We start from the raw sequence: 24,404 nt of genomic DNA, 5'->3' as shown, positions 1-24,404 counted from the left end.
AGGCTACCATAACGGTTGTAGCTAGTCTTCAAGCATAATATTGCCTCACACGCTTAATAGTTAATTTTTAAAATGTAGTTTCACTTGCTCTCACCTAAATAAATCAAGTGAGTTCAAACTCGATAAGAAATTAACGAAAACATAAATTTACATGCGTAAATCTGTCAAAAGTGTTATATGCGTTTACGCTTGGGGCGCTGATAGGATTTGTATGAAAAGAAAACCGAAAGTAAATTACTTGAAGTTAACTGTCAAACTCGTACTAAGGGTACAGTATATATTTTTCTAACTTTTCAATCACAACTTTAGTTTTTTTTTTTTTTAATTTAGATAATAATAGGCAGTAGAATATTTCTACCTGCTTCAACTATGGATGAAGAAGGAACAGCCGGTAAAAGAACCTATGGACACAATTTGTTAGGTGTTAGGCTCATTTTATTATGATTAGCTATATAATTAAATGACAATTAAATAGTTTCGTCTGCCATTCTGGCTAGACTACAGCGTGGAATTAAATACGGGAATCGGCCAATAAATAAACAACGCCAATTGTTAGTTATGGACATGTGTGCATCTGTTCTTCTTGTAAATCTCTTTTCACGATAAGGTCACACACACACTTAGGTCATACTCGCAACGTGAAAACTTAATAAGGAATGTGACCGCCAGTCAAATTACACCCTGTGAAGTAAATTATATTTTTCATTTTATATATATTACTCATTAGTAATATCTATTAACATTATTGTTTTTTGAAGATAATTACTTATCCATATTGTTAAAATTAGTATAACAAAATAAAACTACTGATTCAGAAGACAAAATTGTTATTATAAATATTCTATTCTAATAATATGGGCACGGCATCACAATAATGTTTTCCCTCCCGCTCAATCCCTGGACAATATATTAATAATACCTGATGACAACATTATCACAAAATTATCACAAATCAAACTTTATCACAAAACCCTCAACTTTTTTATAATCCCTCTCCTTAAAAGTTAAATTATTTGCACTGCCTATGATCATTTCCAAATACTTATAAATATGTGCACATGTGGCCTAAATGTCTATGGACAGTGGGCATCCCCCTTTTAGCCGCAATCACCAATTCCTTAAGACAATGAGACAAAAAAAAAATTGAAATGGTCAAAAACAAATTGCTATTAATGGGTGAGGATAAAATAAAAGCCATAAAAATACCCTCGGATGCAATGCATATTTTGTCAGTCTTGCACTATCAAAATAATGAAGCTAGACTGAAATTATTAACTAAATTTAGCCTTACACTAATATAACACCTGAATGTCGTTTAAATCCTTTTTCCTTAACCTAAAATTTTCATTTTAAGATTCAAGAATAAGGATTGAAAATTTATAAGGGATTTTTTTAAGATAGAAATATGAAAAATATTTTTTGGATAATGGTTATAAATAAAAGTATAAGTAAACGTATTTAAGCGTTTCTGCATATTCACCCCTAAGGTATGTAATAGCGGTCGACATTTCTTATATTAGGTTAGTCTGGAAGTCCGTCATTTTTGCAGTTACAAGCATTAATCTTTATTTTTGGGATACTGATTAGAAATGAGTAGATAATATGTATTTAAGTGTTTCTAGATTTCTACCCCTAAGGGTTGAAATAGGGGTTGAAATTTAGTATATAGGTTAGTCTCGAAGTATGTAATTTTTTCACTTAGAAGAATGGCGCGCCAGTAATGTTACTGAGGAATTTAAGACCTCGAAAATTATGCAACGGCACCAGACTAATAGTAGCGGCATTCCATCGTAATGTCATAGAGGCTACAGTTATCACTGGATATGCTAAAGAAGAAATAGTGTATATTCCACGAATATATTTGATACCATTGATTACGCGCTTAGTCTGCTTCGCCTCGACAATTAAGAAAGTTCGACGTCAAATCTTTAGAGTGGAAGACAGTTTTTCGCATGGACAGTTCTAAATAACCTATTCGAGAGTGAGCTCAACGAGCAGTCTGGTGGATCTAGTCCAAGAAACTCGAACCACAAATTTGGATATACAAAGAGGTCTTAAAATAAGGTAATATTTTAAATGATACTGTAATATAATGAATTTCCACGCGAGCAAAGCCGCGGGGTACAGCTAGTAATAATATATTGTTAATTTGACTGTAAGGACTGACGCACAGTGCCGTATGCACATCCTTTATGTAAATTATACCAATCCATATTTCAGGCAAATGTTAATAGTGTAATGTGTCGCAGTATACAGTAAGCAGTCAGCCGGTATGTAAGCCATTAAACGGACTCATATATTTTTTTTACATTTCATTGTAATTATTATTATATTTGCCTGTATATTTCCCACTGCTGTGCTAAGGCTTCCTCACCCTTCGAGAAGGTTTGGAGCATATTTCACCACGCTGCTCCCCAATGCGGGTTGGTGGACTACACATGTGGCAGAATTTCGTTGAAATTAGACACATGCAGGTTTCCTCACGATGTTTTCCTTCACCGGCAAGCATGAGATGAATTATAAGCACATGAAAATTCAGTGGTACTTGCCCGAAATCATCGGTTAAAATGCACGCGTTCTAAGCACTGGGCCTTCTTGGTCATATTTTAATAGCAGTTAAATTTGTACTCCTCCACGTGACGTAGGTACCACCAGGCGCAAGTACAACACTATAATTAAAATGACTTAAAATAAGGAAGGAATTTGGAAGAAGAAAATAAAAACTTTTTAAATTTTTCATACGTATATATTAAAAAATATATTCACATGTTTTATTTACAATTCATATAGTTAGCTCGATACATCATTTCGGTCGAATCTGTACTCGATACGACAACTATATTATATCAATATATTACAAAAATGCTTTTTACTATTTCCGATTCGATATTTGAAAAAAACAAATATAAAATATTATGCAACGAGTTCGACTCGTGATAACTTAATATTTAAAGAGGTAGTGTTTTAACTTAAATTATACTCTAGAGTTAAACGAGTGCCGCGCCATGTCACCAACAGACGCGTGAAGAGATTCAAAATGCATAAAAAATAAAGCTTGCTGTTAATCATCTTTGCACCGATTATCAAGTCGCCTCATTACAGATATACTGCAATGGCTTATTCTGCGGTCCGGTCCGGTCCGGATCCGGATACATACTCTGTAGTAATAATCTATTCCTGCAGTTTTTACACAATTATACATTAAACATTCAGAAAATTTGTGCAAACATAATACATACAACGGAAATGTATTAAGGTAATTTTTATCACCAAGATTAAATTAAATAGATTATTACTCGTATAGTGAACATGTTACAGCCGGCGGGATCCCATAGTAACTCGTCCCCCTGCCCAGTGCCCACGGTTACTTAATATAACACATACATTATGATCTATGTACATTTAGGTAGTCACATCACTTTTAACACCTTATATCATACAAATGTTCGTCAGCCATGAGGTCACTACTGCTCGGCGCTGGCGAGTGGTAAGCGATCACACACAGCCACACATGTATCCAATAGCAATAACGTGTAGTCCATTTCAATCCACACCGTACAAGTATACTTTAAAGTATTTATTTAATAAGACTATGTTACTTTATAATAATTGCATTTGTTTTTAATTGAAAAATAGTAAATCAAACAGCTCGGCGATTAAAAGGCGAGGGCCCGCTGAAGTTCAACGTAGTGCATGTAATAAGTATTATACTCTTTGGCTGAAATGGTGAACGAGCCCCGAGTTGACGTTAGTGATTACTAATTTGTAAAACCCGTTTATAAAAAAAATTGTAAGTTTCGTTTATCGTACATAAATTATAAATTAAGTTGTTTCTATTAATTTTTTCGAACTTGTTTAAGTAGGAGTGGAATGCACTACAAATATTGATTTGAAATTTTAGACCGATAAGACTGCGCGACAAGACCGCGGCGGGCGGCGGGCGCTCACAGCAGGCGCGTGTGCGGCGGCGCGTCCTCGTCGCTGTCGCCGCACTCGAAGCGAATGCGCCGGCCGCGCGCCGCGTCCGCCTCGCCGCCGCCCCCGCCGCCCGCCGTCGCCGCCAGTCACACCTTCTCCTCGCCCGCGCCCGCGCCGGCAGACCGTACAAACTGAAACATTTAGAACCGTTTATGATGAGCCGTTTTCACGAGATTTTTTAAAGGGGTTGTGAGTATTTATCAGTTACTTAAACAAAAAATACTGTACAAAAGTTTAGTCTCTTGAATAGAGTCTATTGAAAAAGTCCTAAATAAACATTACTGATATTTGATTATTTGTTAAAAATGCACGTTTTCAAAAAATTTTCACCTTACAAATGAGTTGTAAGTTATTTTTGTAAGCACTACATAAAAGCTTACTTGTTTGCCTTCTCTAGAATGTGTTGATACAATATTATATTATTATTTTTGAGAAAAAACCAAGCTAAATCCACAATATTAAATTTCAAACTTCATGTTATTTCTACAAAACTACCTACATCGGTATCCGAGTAAATACGTCTGCAATTATAAAGTTTAAGGCTTCTTTTAAGGAAAAAAACATATGATTTAGATTTAAATTACGATCAATTACATTTAATTCTTCAAAATGACCTGTACCTTTTAACATTAATACGCAACGCACAAATTGGCATTCCGCGCCGAGCTCGTCTTTGCGTGCTACACTGACACAGCTATTTTATAAACTGATATAAAAAAAACTGATGACAATATATTTTAACCGACTTTAAAAAAGGAGGTTCGCAATTCAATTGTATTTTTTCAATTATTATTAGTTTAGAACCAGGTATCAAGCATTTATTAGTAATTTTAACCTACCACTTAACTTAAATTTAAAAAAATACCTTAGTTTCCTCAATAAATTGTATTTATTCATGAATGAGTTAATTATTTCATTTGGTTTTAATTTATAGTTAGACTACCAATGTTCTTAAAGGTTAGACTAATCATTTTTTTGTTTGTAGAATTAGTAGTAGTGATTATAAACGCAAAAGCAGTTACACGCAAACAAGCTTAAAAATGACAGAAATTGACAAGTGGCATTTGGAATAAGCGCTTTTAATACGCGGATTTTAATTTAATTAGAAAGTATAAGCCGACTGATGCCTCCGCGAGGATCTGCGAGTGATGATATGTGAACATTTTTTAAAGTTGCATTAACTGTAAATTTAAAATATAGGTAATATTATACAAAAAAAACAATCAGTTTACTGCATAGATATAAATATAAAAAATACGTCTATGACCTTATGGAAGTTTCTATACTATTAACTACGATGCCATCCAATTATCAGGTATCCACTGCCGATCGATGATTATTTGATAAACTCAAACGGTACTAATTATTTATTTTAGTAAGATTAAACGGTGGCATTTAACATTATTGAAATTTACGAACCGAAACTGTGGTATTCGTTGTGGAATTCGCTCTCGGACGAAAAGTGAGCACCCGCCAGCGACGACGAAGTTGCGCAAGCACCTCTCCGTTGCAGAAGCAGTAGAGTATGGCCACGCACAGCCCTTGCAGCGAGGTTGTCAACGCCGATACATACTCATAGACCAACCACCAACTGGCCGTTCGAGGCGGTCGGAAGGGCGTCAGTAAATATTGGAGGCCGAGGAGAGGTGCCAACAAGCACGTAGCACGAAGAGCATGCAGTACGGTAGCTGAAGGTCTCGCTACGCCTGCTCCGCCCCCCGCCCGCAGCTTAGTGCAAAGAACTCTCACAATATTGCAAAGAAAAGCTAAATTGAGGAGTACAGCTGCGCAAACGAGAATAGCCAGCTCGAGACGAGGCGCTCCATCATCGGCCCAGCAGAATGGTTCATTGGCGATGCCACGACGCACAGCGTTGATGATGGCCGACGGTACGGGAAGCATCCAGCCCGCCACCAGTAGCGCACGAACCAGGCGTCTCTCTGACACGAACGCGCTGACCAGCACGGTGTGCAGGTACAGCCCCTCGCACAGCATCCACGTGTAATTAGTCAGCAGCGCGTACTGCAGAGTTGCGTTGAGTACTTGACACCACACCGGAGATTCCCTCACAGTGACCGGCGAGCGCACGACCACTCTGTACCAGATGAGCCAGAGAGCGTTGTTGAGTGCGAAAGATGCAAAGAGGTTCATATGCACGGTAATTCGTGCACAGCGCAGACTCCTGTAATAAGTAAGATTTCGTTACGACTTGCTCTTTGACTGAGATAAACATAATAGTAATCATGAGAAATAATGAGAAAATTAATAATCAGTTCCCGTTTAATCTTACTTGAAATATGAAAGTATTCCCAAAGACAGCAGGAGCGCCACGAGCGACACGCTGTAGCCCGTCTCGTACACGACTATGATGTCACTGACGTCCTGCGAGAGGAGGGGAGAGAGTAAGATGAAGTCGTTTAAACGTAACGTAATTACATTAAGTATTTAGTGGACGTACATCCTCAGGCTTGACACACGTCGTATAGTTCGACCACGGCTGTCCGGACAGCGGGTGTTGCCACCAAGTACCATTTGCAGTACATTCTTTATGAGCAAATACTGTAACAATTTACAAAAGTTTTAACAAAAATATCAAAAAAGACCAAAAATAATTTTCTAGTTCGGTTCATAAATGACGGAGTTCTGAGGTAACAAATATAAAAAAAAAACATAATATTATGCATATATAGTGAGTGCATGGTAAGATATAAAGTGCATTAAACGAAATATTTTGCTTATTTAAAACATTATAAAATAAAATCACTGTAAATAAGTCGACTCACAGTCGGTGCTAAATCCGGGAACGAAGTCAGGACAGGGCGCATATGTTATCGTGTCTGCGAGAGTGTGCGGCCAGCACAGCCATGTGTCGAACGTTCCCTCGCAGTAAATACCTGTCGATAACATTTTCACAACATTATACACGTTAATATCGAAATCATTTATTTCGCTTAATAATTATCAACATCGATTCACAAACATCTCAATAATCTATCTATAGCGAGTGCGTTACCGTCCGGCGGCGCGGTTTCGTTGTTCTTGGCGTCGCAGGCGGCTCGGTCGCGCGCCATTCGGTCCAGATCATCCATGCTGCTCCGCGCACCGACGCACTGCCTTGTGGACTCCTTTGACCTCACCTTTTTTCACATCTCACACCTGCAAAATTAGGATTAATATCATGTTCTTACTGGAATAAAAACACTTTTGAATCGTCAACCGGTTTATATTCTCCCACGAAAAACTGACAAAAACACAGATAGTTGAAAATGAAGTCCAATGGAATTTCATGTCCATATCAACGCCACACACGTAACTCTATATATCCTGTACGGTGATCTGTAATACAGATAAACTTCTATATGATCATAATTATGACTTGACTACTAATCAAAATCAAATTATACTTTATTCAAGTAGGCTTTTACAAGCACTTTTGAATCGTCATTTCACAAACAATATTAAGTGAAGCTACCACCGGTTCGGAATGCAGATTCCGAGAAGAACCGGCAAGAAATTCAGTAGTTACGCTTTTTCAACATTTAAAAATACAAAGTCATGTTAGTTAAATATAATTGTATATGTTTGTAATATATCCTGTCTGGAAGTTAACAAGCTTTTTATCTTATATTGAATAATATGCCTTCTTTCCCAATGTATTTTTTTACAAATTATTTAAATTTATGAAACAGCTAAGTTAAAAATATTATGAAACGTATTATTTTGCAAATGTAAGAATATATGAATATATGACAGTCATTGGTTATTGTTATTTGTTATTATAAAGAGTGCATGACGAATTATAACCCTTGCAGAATAATTATATTAATAACGATCATTCAAGTGCGAGAGACTTTACTTTTATTGTAAAAAATGGCTTTAAATCTGTATCTTTATATTTGTATATTAAACATTGTCTTAATTATTTAAAGGAAGACTGAATTTTTCAGCACGGTGAATTAGTTCTTGTTTAACGTATTTAATTATTTTCACATCGATGGAACTTTTATTGTGGATCTTTTTGAAAAATAAATTAAAAGTTTATAAATGTCGCTATGAATACCATGTAATCTTTGACAATTTTATTTTATTATAATAAAAAGTATTGCATAAGTTATTTGTTTAGACTTTGTTATTATTCATAAAGGTAAAGAGATAAACTCAAACTCAAATTCCTTTATTCAACATAGAAGTATTATTACACTTTCTTATTGATGGTCAAATTAAACACTACCACCGGTTCGGAAAAAGGAACACCCTGACCTGAGAAGAACCGGCGAAAGAAACTCAGCGGGTCTTTTTTTTTATTTTGTCAAATTAATTACATACATAATTGTATATGAATAGAAACAGCCAGGAAGCCATCGTTTCATTCCCAAGGTGTGCTATCAAACATAAACTCACTAATTGTATAGTAACCTTTAGCACACAAGCGTTCCTTAACAATTTTTTTAAATTTTGGCAACAGAAGCATTTTGAACGCTTTCTGGGATCCTGTTGTAGAAGCGTATACATTGCCCCACAAAAGAGTTACTGACTCTATGCAGTCGAGTAACAGAAGTAACAAGATTATGTTTGTTCCTTGTACCAATGGTATGAGAATCACATTTTCTCATAAAAACAAATATTTTTCCGTACATACAAAACATTACAGACTATATATTGAGAAGCAACAGTTAATATCTTAATTTCTTTAAATTTATACCTTAATGATTCCTTGGCTCCTAGGTTATAGATTGCGCGAATAGCCCTCTTCAGCGGCACAAATATAGTATGGATAGCGGCTGCGTTACCCCAAAGCATAATACCGTAGGACATTATGCTGTACATATATAGTACGATAATATAGTATACGGCTAAACGTCTTTCCATTAACAAAATATTTCATCACTTACAACTAAGCCGCAACATTTAGCGTCAAAGGAATGGACGCCAAAGGGACGGGACCACGCGCGGTTTCCCGCCGATGTAACTACTTGATGAATTCCTGGCGACGACGTCCTCGTTCCCCTGTGCCATTAACATTTTATCCGATTGATGTTATAAGCAATTACAATTCATTTTTGATAGTACTAAGTGATTTCTATTGAGCTACGAGGAATAATTACAATTTATATGAGTCAACTAGCAAAACTGTAGACACACCTAACCGAAGCAGAGTAGATGCTGAGGCAAAATACCAGAAGCTACAAATTAGTCAGCTCTGCTTTTAAAGCGCATCCTGCCGCAGGAAGCTGGGTAAAAGGTTATTTAATATATTGCAACGATAATTATTTTATCGAGGTCGGTTGAAGAACTTTGTAAAAGTGTTTTTTTTAAATAGTTCGAACGTAATAAAATATAATACGTAGAGAAACATTTACGCTGGTTTTCACGTTATTATATTCGGATTCAAACTGTCGTCAAATAGAAATTGAAAAATATATACACAGAAATGTAAATGATATAATTCGTCTTTTGCCTTATATATTATTATGTAAATGTAACGGTCTGCACCCAGCACTATCACCGAGATGAGCTTACTCAATAAAGCATGAAAAAGCCGCACTCTGCGTCCCGACAATTAAGCCGCTCGTAAATTGCTACAAAGAACAAAGACCGACGCTGCCGCAACAATTTGTTGGCCTCAGGTAAAACTTCATTAATGTACCCTGCATTGATGCACGTTGAGTAAAATATATTGCCGACGTCTAAGGATAAAATTCCTAGATACCTTTTTACTATTTTATTACTCTCCATGTGGTTTATGTTTTTGTCACCGAGTGGAGACATCGATACCAAAGTTTGTCTACAAACAAAGTTTGTGCGTAGTCAGAAACATAATCCTCGACATTACCAATACGGTATTAACAGTTTGAAAAACAAAAATTTGCAAACATGTGAATTTTAAAGAGACCGTTAGAACAGACGTGAGTCGTGATGATGTCTAGTGGCGTGATAGAAAGAGCCTGGTTCCCCAGCTCTCCCATACCGACGCTGGCGAGAGGCGGGCTAGTGATTTATACTCAGAGGAAAAACTGCTAGCATACTTGCTACCTTTCCCAGTGGTCATAATTTGTACGGTAGCTCAGTTCTTAGCTTTTATTCGAATGTAATTTTTAAAACTCTAACAAGGAAATTTTGAAACTAACTAACTTTCGAAGCTTCTTTTATTAGATACGAGTCGTCGACGTACATATGTACAATACACAATAAAAAGAACTAAACTCCAAGTGAACTCTTTAAAGTACACGTAAACAAAATCGATCACATAACAGTTTATCGAAAGCAGGTAATGGGCGGCGGAAGGTAAACTTCCGCGCGGTGGTAATGAAGAGTCAACACGAGGAGACAATATTGACCAGCGCTGGGCGAAACGGTTCGGTAATTGTGCAGCACAGCAGAACAGTACATACTGTTTTTTTAATGTTATTTGTTAATACGTTTACGAAATTTTACAAAAATCATCAAAGTAGCAGCTAGATCTTCTAAAGATCGCCCAACACTTTAGATGAGCAAAATAAAAAGAATTCCATTATGAACCCATCGCATCGCTTCGCGATCGGTTATTAATTTATTATTATATTAATTCTAATCAAACAAATATGAATTAGCTTTGACTTTAATTATAAGTTCAATACTTTTTTACATACGGCTTCAGCTATTTGGCTATCGCTGTTCTTCAATGAGATTAATATAGTAGTTGTAAAAGCAACTCTATCTGTCTATATGTTTTTACCACATGACTGACGTAAAATATGTTCAAATTCGTACAGTCATATTGAATCTTATTACGAAAATCTTATTCTTAATAATGATTACACCGTAGGCAACAGAAGTTACAAAACTGTTTAGTGTAAACAGTAACCTGAGCACACGAGAGGCGTCGGCGAGTACACCTGCGTATTTGGCCGAAACTCAAATACGAGTCGGCGTGAGGCGTGAGGCAGGAGGCGGGTGTTTGAAGTAGGACTGTTTCGTTCGAGCCAAACAAGCAAAATACACTAAAATTGTTTATTTTAAAAATGCGTGAATTATGACAAGTTCGTGGAAGAAGCATACATTGTGTGTGTGTATGTATATGGTACTGGAATCAATTAAAGTCAAACCGCGACCACGATCACACCACACTACTCGCGCGCTCGTCGTACGCCGAGCGAACGCTGTACGAATGTGTACGGCCTAGTCTCAAATTAGATTTGCGTCATTAAAACATTTCCTTGCCCTTCGTACGTGTATATTCACAAGTATTACACAAAACTGGTTTAGGTTTGATTCAATCTTAGTCTAAATTATGAAAAAATCCACACAAGTAAACGTTTCTAACGGTATTTAGAAGTATGATGACTGCAATAGTAGAATATTAAATTGAAAGTTGATTAAACGGTCCAACAAAAACTTTAATCAAAAATATCAAAAAATTTGATGATCAGAATGGAATGTTCTTTAATTATGACCAAAAATATTGTTTCTCTGGCTCCATGATAACTTAATGCTCATAAGATAGAAGTGATGTGAAAACATTCGCTTACCGATCTGTTCGTGGCACTGCAATGCATGACGTTTATTTAATTTCTCGTAAGATTGAATTGCAAAGTCTAAGATAAATATTTAGCTATATAGATCGTTTGTAATTTATATGTTATATGTATTTGAAAATAATGTATACTTTGTGAGAATCATTAAACTAAACTACAGTTAACTTCATTTTTTGTGCCTTTCTTAAGCAAATAGAACATTAAATAAATTAAAAAAATAAAACCCGTCTGCGGAAAGATCAGCCAGCAGAACAAAACAAACTTTTATGAAATATTTATCTAACAATTGTTCAATAATAATTAATTTATCATCGATATAATGTGTTTAGAGGAAGCCACCTTATCCTAGGGGTTACTTTTATATTTTAGGGTACATATTCAGGGTTATTAGGATAATTATTTGCCGTGCCTACAATCAACGGAGACGACCAGAAGAGAGAAATATAAGTGTGTGCGTATATTGGTGCACTCTTTGAGTATTCTTAATTAACCTCATAATCCGACACGGGCAGAGAGTCTTAGCGCGAGACTAACGCCTTCAGGTCCCCGAGGCACACGAGGCACACGGGATACACAAGTCTAAGCAATGAAATATATAAATGAGGATTACTTGACCGAAAAAACACGACTCTCTATTGGCCAACCCACAAAACCAGCCATTAATAAGTTACTCTATTATTTTTAATATTAGTCTATTATATTGAAAGAAATAATAACGAAACATTTTTTATCGTCAAATAGTATTTTATTAGCCAGGTGATTATTAAAATGTGTTATTTCAATAGCTTCGTCAGTTCCTGTTGAATGTTGAATGTCGAATGTGTCAGAGCGTCACTCAAACAATGTGTGTCATAAAGTGGCGACGTGCGCCGCCGGAGGTCACCGCATTGTTCGATCATTATTGCCTCCGAAAATTCATGGATATTATGTATTAATATGCGTCGGTACAAACCTGACATCTACTTACTCGTAATATCACAAAATAGATTTAATGCTAATAAAGGTAAAGCTTCTTATAAAAAGTAATAACACTTCGTTTTTGTTTAGTTTGCGACCGACTCGGTGAAGTATTTGTAATCCGAAGCACTCACGGTAATCGTATTAAATTGTCTTTCCCGGAAGAATATGTTAATTCAATTAGAAAAATCGTTATTTTCAAGCAATAATAAAATTATCCATAATCGTCTCGCGATTGATTCATTCGAGCAAAGTGCTTCGGTAATTTAAACATGGCGTTTGTCACGTGATGCGTGTTGAAGATATTAAACTGGGGACTGGGAGTAACAGCAACACACGGAGCATGTTAGTTGCTGAAACGTGACAAAGAAAGTAGCTTACTACCTATTAACGTTTGTATTGTGTTACGTGTTGTTGCAAAAATGTAACAATTTTTATAATTAATAATTTTTCAAAAATTGAGCAAAATAATTAATTTCTTTAATGTATATGAATATTTTTTTGGTCTTCGGTTGACATTAACGAACTATTTTACTTGGTGGTAGGAACAACTCCCTCATCATATAAGTATTCTACCACCAAAAGCAATACTCGATATTGTCGTGTTCCGGTGTGAAAGATAATTGAGCAACGCACAAGGGATACAGCATCTTAGTTTGGTAGTGCAGCAATGGTGAATGTTTCTTACAACGCCAATCTCTATGTCTATGGCGACTCTTACCATCAGGTGGCACATTTGTTCGTCCGCCTACCGCCTGCCGGGAGACATCCTGTTTCAGGAAAAAAAATCGAGAAAGAAAATATAAATTACTGTAGATGTTAGTTTATTAGTAATTATAGTATTAACTGTGAGTTTCTGCCTTGCAGTGCAATGTGATCGAGACCAAAGCCTTATCAGATGCATAAACTGAATGTAGCTCAGCGAACGCATTCGTCACGATTCTCTCGAGGCGGCCGCGACTGGCGGCAGTTGCAGTTTCGTATTCAAACGATTTCCATATGCTCATAATTTACAGTGAACATTGAACTATACAGTCAGCCGTAAACGGCAGTTACGACTGTGTTGCTGCAGTAGAGACTATTTTAATAGCAACACGACTTGCTTACTTATTGCACGTTGGGTCTATTTTAACTTATTTCCGAACTCTCTTTATATATATTTTTTTATTTATGTTGAATTTTTCAACATATAATTACATATTTGTGATATGTAATTATATGTAATTATTGTTGTACGTGCTTATGGTATGTAGATACGAATTCACGGAAAGAGTTCAACTTGTTTCAATTATGTAAAAAACGCTGGAAATGAAAAATGAATTGATACGAAATTTTAAAGGAAACCTCAATTATACATATATGCAAATGCAAAATTAAAATCGTTTTTAGCAGAGGTTGCAGAGTAAACTGAAAGCAGACGGAGTCTAAAGGAGTCCCCGTCCCGAGGCTACGACACGTCCACAGCCTATCGGTAAAACGATATCGCAAGACGCCGCGCCCGGTGGCGCCGCGCCCCCTGGGTGTCACAGAAACATGTATAGAAACCATTTGTAAATTAATAATTGGCAGACCTGTAAATATTGATGTTAAAATATAAAGTTACAAGTTGTGAAACGAAAAATTAGAATAATTGTTTTTTATTTACTAAGAAGAGATCAAATTGCTTAATTTGGATGTTTTATGTATTTTTTAAACGAATCACCTGATTTCAAAACATCTTTCACCAATATTTAGAGTGATATATATGTACATGCCCTCTACGAAAAGCTGTAAAGCTTAATAACACCCGTCAAAAGTCAGCGACGGTTATTTACAAATAGATAACAAATGCCTTCGATATTTTATTATAATAATTGCGTCGGCGTATTATGATCAAATCTGAGACGTTCAATATCATTCTCTTGCCACCTGTCGTCTTCGGCTGATAATATATGGGAGGGGTGAGAAGTTACCGGCACTTGCTCGTCTATATATCGAGGATTTATTAAAAAAACATTGAGAAGTTTCAACTTCACGAGATTAAGCAGTTGGAAGTTGTGGAGCTCGTAATACGGTATTAAACTGCGAAAGCGTGAAAAAATAAGATGTTTACGAACACACAACTTATCTCGCAAGTCATCAGCGAGAATACATATGGACGAGATAAAGTTTCACATTTCAGGAAATGTTGTTTTATACATAAAAATGGAGTTCTTAAGCTGCTTTATTCATTAATCATAATTTATAATTTATTAATCATAAATCATAATTTATAATAAATAATAATTTATATGGTTAACCTTTACTATTCAGTTTTGGATATATGTATTTTGATAAATGAGTGCCGCTTATAGTTAGTATATAGTAGGTATAACAATTATGGTTAAACTAAGCAAGCTAAGCATTCATCAAGCAAAAGTGGTAATTCTGCATCCCTACTTTCGTAGTCATTTTATTTTTTTCATTCAGTTTATTATTTATTCACAACTAGGTTATCTGTTTCTAAACTATCGGTACAGCCATGAAGCTCCACTGGTATAATATTTTTTATAGAAATTTATACATCATGTTTTCGTTAACATTTTAGAACTTCCCTCCCATAGAAGTTTTCATCAATCATCTGACTGAAAGTTGACGGTTGACGAGTGAATCGGTTTCAGTGTATCGCTCCTCTAAGCTGTAATATGTATTCTTATGATTGCATTGTGAAGATACATTTTTGGTTGGTCATTGGATTTTTAGTTCTAATTGTAAAGAAAGACACGCTGTTTATTTCTTTTATTTTCGTTTACTCAACAATTATTATTTTTACACGGGTTGCGATTACTGATCTGGATTAGGCATATATCTCGAGCACTTTTAATAACTCCAGATGATTAAAAGCAAAACGTAGTACTAGAAGACGATTTGTAAGGTGGTGTAAACGTGCATATATAATTTCTATCTCAGAGCTGCGTTTATTTCTACTTGCCGCTGACCATGGGACATAATATGTCCTATTAGTACATAGATTGTGAGATTAAATACGGACAGCTGTTGCAGGCAACATTTTAATATATTGTTTGTAAATCAAGTCAGTGAGCTCAATTGTTCACCTGTGTTTAGGTTATCCACCTTATCTTTTTATTTTTTGCAAAGTTTTACTATTCTAAAAATATTTCGATTTAACGAATAAGTAAGCATTGACCTTACTTATTCGTTGGAAAATATTTATTACAAGAGTAAAGTGCAAGAAGTTAAGGCAGATAGTGATACTTGCAACAAAAGCTGAAAAATGTTGATCGAAATACACATCGTTAACTAACCTAAGGCTTTGCGATTTTGACGATCTTTCCAGCATTTTCTGATAATACTTAATGATTTCATTTTAATGTTTTTTTGTCTTTTGTCTCAATTAAACTATACTGCGTATTCTAGCTACGAGTTTTAGCTACGTATAATAATAAGTCGGTTTACCATTTCGAATGTCCTATAAGCACGAGTATAATTCAAGAGTATTAGCGTTATTAGCAGTGCACTATATTAAAAAAAATCCAAAAAAGTATTTCTCTTTTGTTGTTGATTGAAGATATTAACGATTGAGCCGTTTTATAAACCTCTTCTCATTGTTGCTGTTTGTAGATCTTAACTTAACTTTTTGCAATAACTTGTATAAACATTCGCACATCTTCATCTTAAAAATTGAAGAAATTGGCACACTACTCTTCATTCGCAAACAAATACAAATGTTAAATTTTATCGCTTTAAGGATATAAATAAAGCCTATATCCGCTTTTAAGGTTCAAGGTTACCACCTTAAAAGCAAATTTCAACAAATTCAGCTTAGTGGACCAGCCATAAAAGCGTAACAAGCAGACGGTCAGTCCGACAGACAGAGTAAGTTTCGCTTTTATAATATTAAAATAGATAGATTTTTATTTGTTGCAATAACTCGAGATTTTACTTAAGACCCGCCCTAAAACATTTTCAGTGTTTAAATTAATTAAGCATTTGTTTCAATATTTATAGATTTCGCTTTTATATTACGACGTGCAAGGAGCTGGTGCCCCGGGACGTTCCCATCTTACGACGAAACATGACGATGTTTCGCACGCAGACATAGTACAAAGAACTTCTTCTTAGTTACAATCGCCACTATGTTAATAATTAATCAATTATTAACACACACGCCGGATTGGATGTTTCTTCGTAAAATCATAATTTCAACTCAGCTAATAAAGTAGAAACATACGTAGCATTTGAAATAAGAATTGATAAACTAGAAAACGACCGGTCAAGTATCTCGTAACCTTCCAGAGGAAATTAATTCCAGATGTAATCGGAATCGTGCGCTCTGCGCAAGTTCGTACGACGCACGTGATGCAACAGGGCGACTGGAGGAGTGATAACTGTGGAGCGAAACGTCTCGGCAGTCGTAACAAGACCCGCCTCGCTTCTGTAAAATATTAAAAGTAACAAGTAAATTTCATGTTTGGTAAAGTCGCAATCGCGTAAATAGGTATTGTAAATAATGCATACAACAGCTTGACTCGTAGTCATTTTATACTGATTGTTTTTGAAAAATTAAATCATTTATACGCGGCCAATACTGATAAGAGGGGACCGGAGAAAATTTTAATAAGAATAAATCGTTGTTTTTCTAAACATGAAATATTTTACAAATTAAATTGAAAAAAGTTGTTAATAATCGGCACCGTCGCTTGGTAGGAAAGTATAACAACTAATTATTTTATTAAGTTTTGTAAATAGATTCGTTATAAAATCAGGTTATAAGATTTTATATTTAGTTTCGTATTCCTATATCCTTGCCACTCTCTTTTTCGATCTTTCGCACTTTCAGTGGCCGTGTGGCGATTAACCTTTTGAAAACGGGTGCAATAGTGCAATATGAGCCCGAGTCGTTTGGGTGTCGTTTCCGTCAACAATGCACACAAACGTTGTTAGTTCAGAGTTTTGTTGTTACTAAGGTCCGCTTTTGAACGATACGGGATTTAAGAGAACATATTCCCAGAGGAGAGTCGGGAACCTGTTGTACTCTTTTCAATTTGACTCTTAAAAAGATATACGGAGCCGTCCCGGGACGCCCGGATGATGTTTAACACCGTAATTGATTGAATAGACTGTGTTTAATTTCCTTCCGTTAGTTAAATTAAATATTTTTTTTAAATATTATTTTATGAAATAGCAAACGAAGTATATACACGCGCACGCACGCACGAGAAGAGGGGCCCGCAACATAAACCGTTTGTCGTCGCGGTATACGATACGATAAAATCAAATCAAAATCAATTTTTTCAAGTAAACTTCACAATGAATCGTTTTTGAATCGTCGATATTTAAATACTACCACCCTTTCGGAAAGTAGCTTCCAGCGAAAAGAAACGGCAAGAAGCTCGCATAGTTGCTCTTTTCAAATAAACAGATTTACAATGCTGTTTTTTAACAATAATAACTATCATGTGATGGAACCTGAGCCGAAATTCAGGCGTTTTTTTTTCTAAAAAAGTATACGAAGTAAACGAGTCATTCTTACCCCCGAGGCGCCTGCATAGATGTTTCACTTCAAAATTTATAAGATTTCATTTACTCTAAATTATATATATATGGGATCATACAAAATTACACCAATGTTTCTATAATCAATTCGGCTCGTACGAATTTACATATAAATCGTGTTCAGTATTTCCTGTACAAGGATTATATATCTGTCAATTGATAACATCACGTCTCGGGCAAAAATATACAATTTTATTCGTTTGAACATATAGAGAGCATTTACGAGGGATAAAAATGTTTGTTAATTTAATAAAATATGATTTTTTAAAACTAAATGAACTTATACTTGAATCTGGTTGAGGATTGCCAGACTAAAGGTAAAGATGAATAAACATAACAACCTTTAGTTGATTTTGAGGTAATTTTTTTGTTTATTATTGTAAAGGTAAATTCTGCACTCGCTTGCATTTATGATTTTAGCACAACTTTGTGAAGTTTAGTTTCTAGACCAACTTATAGCTAGTCATGAACAGTACAAACCTTTCTTATTTTCACAAATTTCAGTTTAAGGAAGTCGTCATGTTTTCATTACGGAATACGTTGACTAGCACTGTCACTCATTAAGATGCGTGTGGCGCGACTCTCGTCAGACTCACTACGAGCGCCGCTCGCACCTCGCCCGTCGCCGTCCGCGCGCCAACTAACGCGGCTCGGCCGGCTCGGCGCGGCCGCCACCCGCGGATAACGCTGCCGCTCCGCCTAAGCGGCAAAAATGTGATAAATCAAAGACATCGTTGAAACATGTTTTTTTAATAAAATAGGTATGTAGTAACAAAGCAAATCATTACAAACATTCATAAAATTTTCTAACTTTAAAAATACATTGACGTGCAATTATTGTAGAACTAGATACATTTTGCTGAGATAATAATGTCATGTAGAATAAATATTAATGAGATTAAACGTTAGTAAGTTATGGAAAACTGAAAAGTAAGTCACAGATAAATGTCTGCTGCAGTGAAATAAGACCTACGCCGCTCTTAAGGAGAACACTTGGAGCTGTAAGCTTTGGTATGGAAAGCTATAATTAATAAACAGCAACTCCGTGATATACCTACATATTACTAACTTCTAACGTAAATGATATTCAAAATACCTACCCTCCTCTCATTGTTTAAATTCCGTAAATATTAGCACGTCTTCGTAAAAAGTCGAAACATTGTGGACTTTCATTTTATGTAGAGTATTCACCAGCACGGGGCGTTCGCGACGCGAAGACTCGCCGGCAGCGCCGCTAAATTAAGTAGTCTCGCATCGGAGCTGTCACGTTAGTCGCTCGAGCGCTACGGGCAGTAGGCGATAAGACTCGTCGCCTACGTCACTATCTATTCCTCCTCCCAGTAATAGATCCACAATTTTAAATCGATTTTTCAATTTTATAGTGTGAGAGATGGAAGTGAGGCGCGCCGGACGGTTGGCTAATTGACTCGTGGGACCCAGCAGGTGGTTTTTCGATTAATTCAACATTTCAAGCGAACGATGCTGGCTATTCAAAACCTCAATAAAAAGCTTTGTCTTGAAAACGAAATAATGTAAAACAAATAGATTTATTTCTCTCGTTAAATATACACAAGTCTAGACACGCGGTAGCGTGTCAGCCAAGTTCAAGTAACAGAACTGGCGAGTGGCAAAGCACCGTGTGTAATATTACACGAACCATTTGGAGCCACTTTTGACCTCCTCATAACTCAAAAACTATTTGACACAAACGTGTCAAATTTGGCTCATATATTGAGACTCGCGAGATACATATGTGTTCCAAATTTCATAAACGCATCTCAAACGGTTATTTAGATATTAACGTCTAAAATCGTCATTTTTATCACTGACTGACCAATAGATCAAAACTATAGTTTTGTTTAGTTACCTTCTTCCAGGTGACCTAGAAAGTTCAAATTTGGCATGCAGATAGATAATTAGGCCAATACAAAGGAAATAATCTGAAGCTGGTAAATTTTTATCATTTTATCATAATTTTTCATTTTATTGGGTCTATTAGGAACGCTTATATACTTAGTTCCTGTAATAACTGTATGTATGTATGTATGTATAAAAAAATGATATAAAAACCAGCAATCAAAACTTATGACAGCCGGTCTTAATGTCGATTTTAAGGTCTTCACGTGAATATATAACGAGTTGAATACCACCCTTAATTTTTTTAAATCCAAATATTTCCGTTAGCCAAGACAGACCTTAGACTACAATATATTATCCTAAGTTATAAGAAGAAATTACATTTTATGTAGTTATAAATAAATTTCAGGAAGGACCATTGAATTTGGCACCCATTTAGATCTCACTTCTTTTGTCGTTGAAGTCAACAACCAAGGTATATATCATAATATTGGACTTGGCTCCCATTTTTACATTTATGTTTTTGATGGGATTTTTATTTCTATTTTAACTTGTTGTTAGTTTGTGCCGGTGAAATCTTGAACCTAAATTTTAAACCAGTTCAACCAATCTTAATGCTTAGAGTTGTTTATCATAATATGGTGTCCATCGTCCATTCTGACACGTGAGTGTATTGTTATGGATTTGTTGTCCAGTGTTGATCCCACTTACATAAACTATCGAATTATGATCAGTCCAATGTAATGAGTGAAATCAACATCTGGTTACGATATCGTATCTGCCGTAATATTTTCCAGAACTTATTCACTATATTCGATGTCAAAACAAAACGGTAAACCGACACATTACTTAAATTTATAATATTAATAAATAAAACCATGGACCGGTGTAAAAGAAGTTTCGCAGATATTTAATTAGTTATGGGTAGGAGTGCCGCCCTATCCAGTCGCCGTCGGTTATAAACCAGAACAATACTTTTTAAGCATAATTTTAATTTATGGCTAGATCATATTATGGTGTTGTCCAAATATTTACTTTAAAGATTCGGGAATATTGGCTGATTGGTTTCGTAAGATATTCGTGCGCGCGTATTCGTTCGAGCCTTTTATTTATAAGCTTTAAAGAATACCTCCTTAGGGATATGATCAACCTATTTATTATTTACTTCCTTTACAGAAAATTGGCATTAGATACAGGCGAAGGATTGTTACGATTGTTTTCTAAGTAATTTACTTGGATCTAAATTACAAATAGCAATTCAGTTTAATGTTTGCAATATTCCAAGAGCAGCGCAGACGGAATAAGCTCAACTAATTCATTAACTGAAGCTGCTACTACATGACAGCATTCTTATTATAATATTATCTGTTTCAGCTTTCTATCTACCATACTACTTCTCGCTCGCTCGATTGGATGCGAACAAAACATATAATTAAACAATAGGATTTTTTATTAAAGTTTCTGCAAACATTTGATGAAATTCCTACGTAAATGTACATAATAGAATATAGGGATCGAATCCACAACAGCGCGATTTTTAGGGCGTCTACTGCCTCGCATTATCACTCTGTGGAACCAGATTCCGATTCCGCCCGCGGTTTTTCCGAACCGATACTGACTGATGGAGAAACTTCAAGAAAAGAGCGTACTCATTTCTAAAAGGCAGCAACGCAGCTGCAAGCGCCCCTGTGTTGCAGAAGTCCATGGGCGGTGGTGGTCACTTTCCATCAGGTGAACCTCCTGCCCGTTTGCCACCAATACCATAAAAAAAGTTCTTTGAAAACTTATTATACAATTTACTTAAAATTGATATTCTAATCTTATCACATACCACAACGACAGGCTTAACTTATTAAGGATATAAAAAAAATCTTTTAGGTATCAATATAATATGAGAAGTATAGTTTAAGGTGTATACGAGTGTGTTTTCAGTTTGTTGTTGGAAATAAAGAGCTGTATTTATTTGGCTTCGTTGGACGAGCCGCTCCGGTAATGGGCGCTGCGGTCGGGTGGACGCGATGGAAAGAAATCCTCACCGAAGCGAATTTGGCACGAAAATAATTAAAGTAAAGCAGATGTGAGATTAACGGCCACAACACGAAATACTTCGATCACAAGAAATGTATACTTCAGTTCTCGCGTCGTGTGCGCGGGACGCGGTAAGTAGAACGGATTTTTTTTTACAAAATATTATAGTTGAAAGTTAAGTGTATACTTACATACTCCGAAAAGAAGGATGCTGTTAATTTTACCTCTTTTTTACTATATCGCCTATTCGGATTCTATTTTAATCTCTTCTTTCGATGTTGTTCAGTAAATAGTTTGAGGATGGTCACGTGTAAATTCAATGTCACAAGTCCACTCGTATAATAAGGATGACGATTGAAGTTATTTGTCACTTGGCGTGTATATGACTCGGTATATTTATCGAAATGCATTTCTTTTTAATGACGATGCGTTTCGTGTGTATAGTAAATATTAATAGTAAATATTCAGCTCGAAGAGTGGAAAACTATTTATTTAAACGATGTTGTCTCTTATCGGAGCGTTTAGGATTATATATAACAATAATACTTATTTTTCGCAAAAATAAACAAACAAAAAGTTTATTAGAAAGAGAGCAATTAATTTTGTGTTTGATATTCTGAAATCTGAACTTTAGCTAAACAACCAGGAGCTATGCTTCAGAAACAACTTCAAGCTGGACTGAATAAATCTGCCATTCTGCTTCGAACATAACGTAATGCATACAAAAGTGATACGTGATCGCCCGTCACACGCGTCTCGCTGCAACAGCTACAGCAACAGCTGCCCACGTGGTATTCAAGTTGTACTAGCATATATAATTACTTTCATATTCATCAGTAAATACATTGATATTTCAATTTGATGCTAGCAGGTTACGTATCCATATATTAGCTTTGATATTCAAGACGCGCGAGACAGTTCATCCTTGTTTAGAGCCGCTTGTTTCGTCGATCGTTTAACGATAGAGTCGTGTACAATATATGACCACATTAATGCCGTGATGACTGATGATGATGCAATCATAACGATATTCGAATGAACGGCTTAAAATACATTTGATAATAATAGACTATTCTCTGGAATTAATAGTTCATTGAATTCTATAAAATAAATGCTCAGCGCATACCCGGGCCGACGAACCTGTTGCGCGTAACGATGTATTTTATATTCAAAAGATAACTAATGTTTAGGAATTCATGTTTCATGAACATTTCATCATCATTAGTATAATGAACAAACATATTAAAGTTTCTACCATTGCGGTTAAAGTGTTACGATTAGTCATCGTCTAAATACATGAATTTGAGTCACCTGTACCGTCGAATACCATTAGTTACTGTGACTCGAAGCTCGCTTACGAAATGTCTCCAGGGCACAAACACACTCTGTATGAATAGCAATTGCAAAGCAATTCCTCCGCAACAGGCAGTCGTCAGAAGTACGCGTCAATTGAATTCCCTAGAGGAATATTTTTTTAATATATTAAATAATTTTACTGCTCTCTGATCTAACGATTAGCTTATAAGCCTGCTCATCCCGAAGACCTGAGCTCGATTCCCGAGTCGTTCCAACGAGTTACTTGGGTCTTTCTTTCAAGTAACTCTTAACAACAGACCGGAATCAGGCAGTCGGCAGCTACATCCGTGCCTCGAAATCACGTACAGCCAGCGTCGGACTCTATTTAGTCGTTATGGATTTAATTATGAGAGTGAGTCAACAGAGAGCGCACTGCGCTTGTGCGCACACTCGTGTATTAGATCTCCGTGGCGTGGTTGGCGTGAGGATGGCAGCCGATGATAGCGAAAAAATCATTAAAGAATATTTTTTAATGATATTTTGTAAAATGAGTTTGACTAAAAACAAATTAAACGCTTGAGTCAGATTAAAATCTACCTAAATATATTATTCAATTCATTACACTCGGGTTTTTCTACTATTTTGATACGTGGTTTTGTATCACACGACTTATTATATCAACTCGCATCTGCCCGAGCATCAGCCTCACCTGGTTGCGGTCGCGTCGAGGTGTTTCTCGGTCTGGAACAATAAGCAATACTTAGTACACAGTCAGACAAAGCGTCTGGTTTAAACGAAATCCTTGATGTTGTCGTATTTTAATTATTAACGTTGTGAACATAACGTCACAAGTCTTAGGTAAGGATGAACCCGGACGGGATTCCTAGCGTTTCTCACCGAGTGCGGACCGCACGAGTTTAAAGGGCAAACCACGCCATAGAAACTATTTCAATAAGCGACACCAACTAACAACTAGCGAATCACTTCTTCCACTTTACTATATCATATACAAATAAATAATATGTATATATCATACAACAGTATTAAACACATCGGTAACAATATTTTATCGTTTTTCGTACGCAAACCTACAGGTTGTTCATGGGTCTTGGATGTTTGCAGTCGTTATGGTCAGGTCGGATCTACTTGCTGATTTTGGTTTGATTAATAGAAATAAAATGCAAATATTACTGTAGACAAAGCGTTGTATATGGCGGTCAATATATATCAAGATAGGTA

At 35.9% G+C, this 24,404-nt stretch overlaps 1 protein-coding gene across 2 annotated transcripts; it reads right to left on the bottom strand.

Annotated features, from left to right (window-relative positions):
• Positions 1–4,033: 4,033 nt before the first annotated feature.
• Positions 4,034–23,909, bottom strand: LOC113403663 (calcitonin gene-related peptide type 1 receptor). 2 transcript variants are annotated; one of them, XM_064216800.1, is made up of 7 exons: positions 23,875–23,909; positions 6,992–7,134; positions 6,762–6,872; positions 6,437–6,537; positions 6,269–6,360; positions 5,398–6,160; positions 4,034–4,109 (listed from the first exon to the last, which is right to left on the bottom strand). In XM_064216800.1, exons 2-7 carry the CDS (start codon positions 7,065–7,067, stop codon positions 4,065–4,067), a joined length of 1,188 nt encoding a protein of 395 aa, XP_064072870.1. In that variant the 5' UTR covers positions 7,068–7,134; positions 23,875–23,909; the 3' UTR covers positions 4,034–4,064. The 2 variants fall into 2 exon arrangements, with proteins under 2 accessions (XP_064072870.1, XP_026500031.2); XM_026644246.2 differs by lacking the exon at positions 23,875–23,909 and adding an exon at positions 18,465–18,643.
• Positions 23,910–24,404: the final 495 nt, after the last annotated feature.

This window comes from Vanessa tameamea, chromosome 13 (genome assembly GCF_037043105.1).
Source record: "Vanessa tameamea isolate UH-Manoa-2023 chromosome 13, ilVanTame1 primary haplotype, whole genome shotgun sequence".
Taxonomy (NCBI): Eukaryota; Metazoa; Arthropoda; class Insecta; order Lepidoptera; family Nymphalidae; genus Vanessa; species Vanessa tameamea.
Note: the sequence above shows the minus strand (reverse complement) of the source record. Positions and strands in the feature narration are given on the sequence as shown.

Bases quoted from the DNA above. Each gene is read 5' to 3' on its own strand.
- LOC113403663 (XM_064216800.1), bottom strand. From the start codon at position 7,067: ATGGATGATCTGGACCGAATGGCGCGCGACCGAGCCGCCTGCGACGCC. The intron at 6,873-6,991 runs GTAACGCACTCG...TGTTATCGACAG, and splicing joins CGAAACCGCGCCGCCGGACG to GTATTTACTGCGAGGGAACG. The intron at 6,538-6,761 runs GTGAGTCGACTT...AAATTGTTACAG, and splicing joins TCCCGGATTTAGCACCGACT to TATTTGCTCATAAAGAATGT.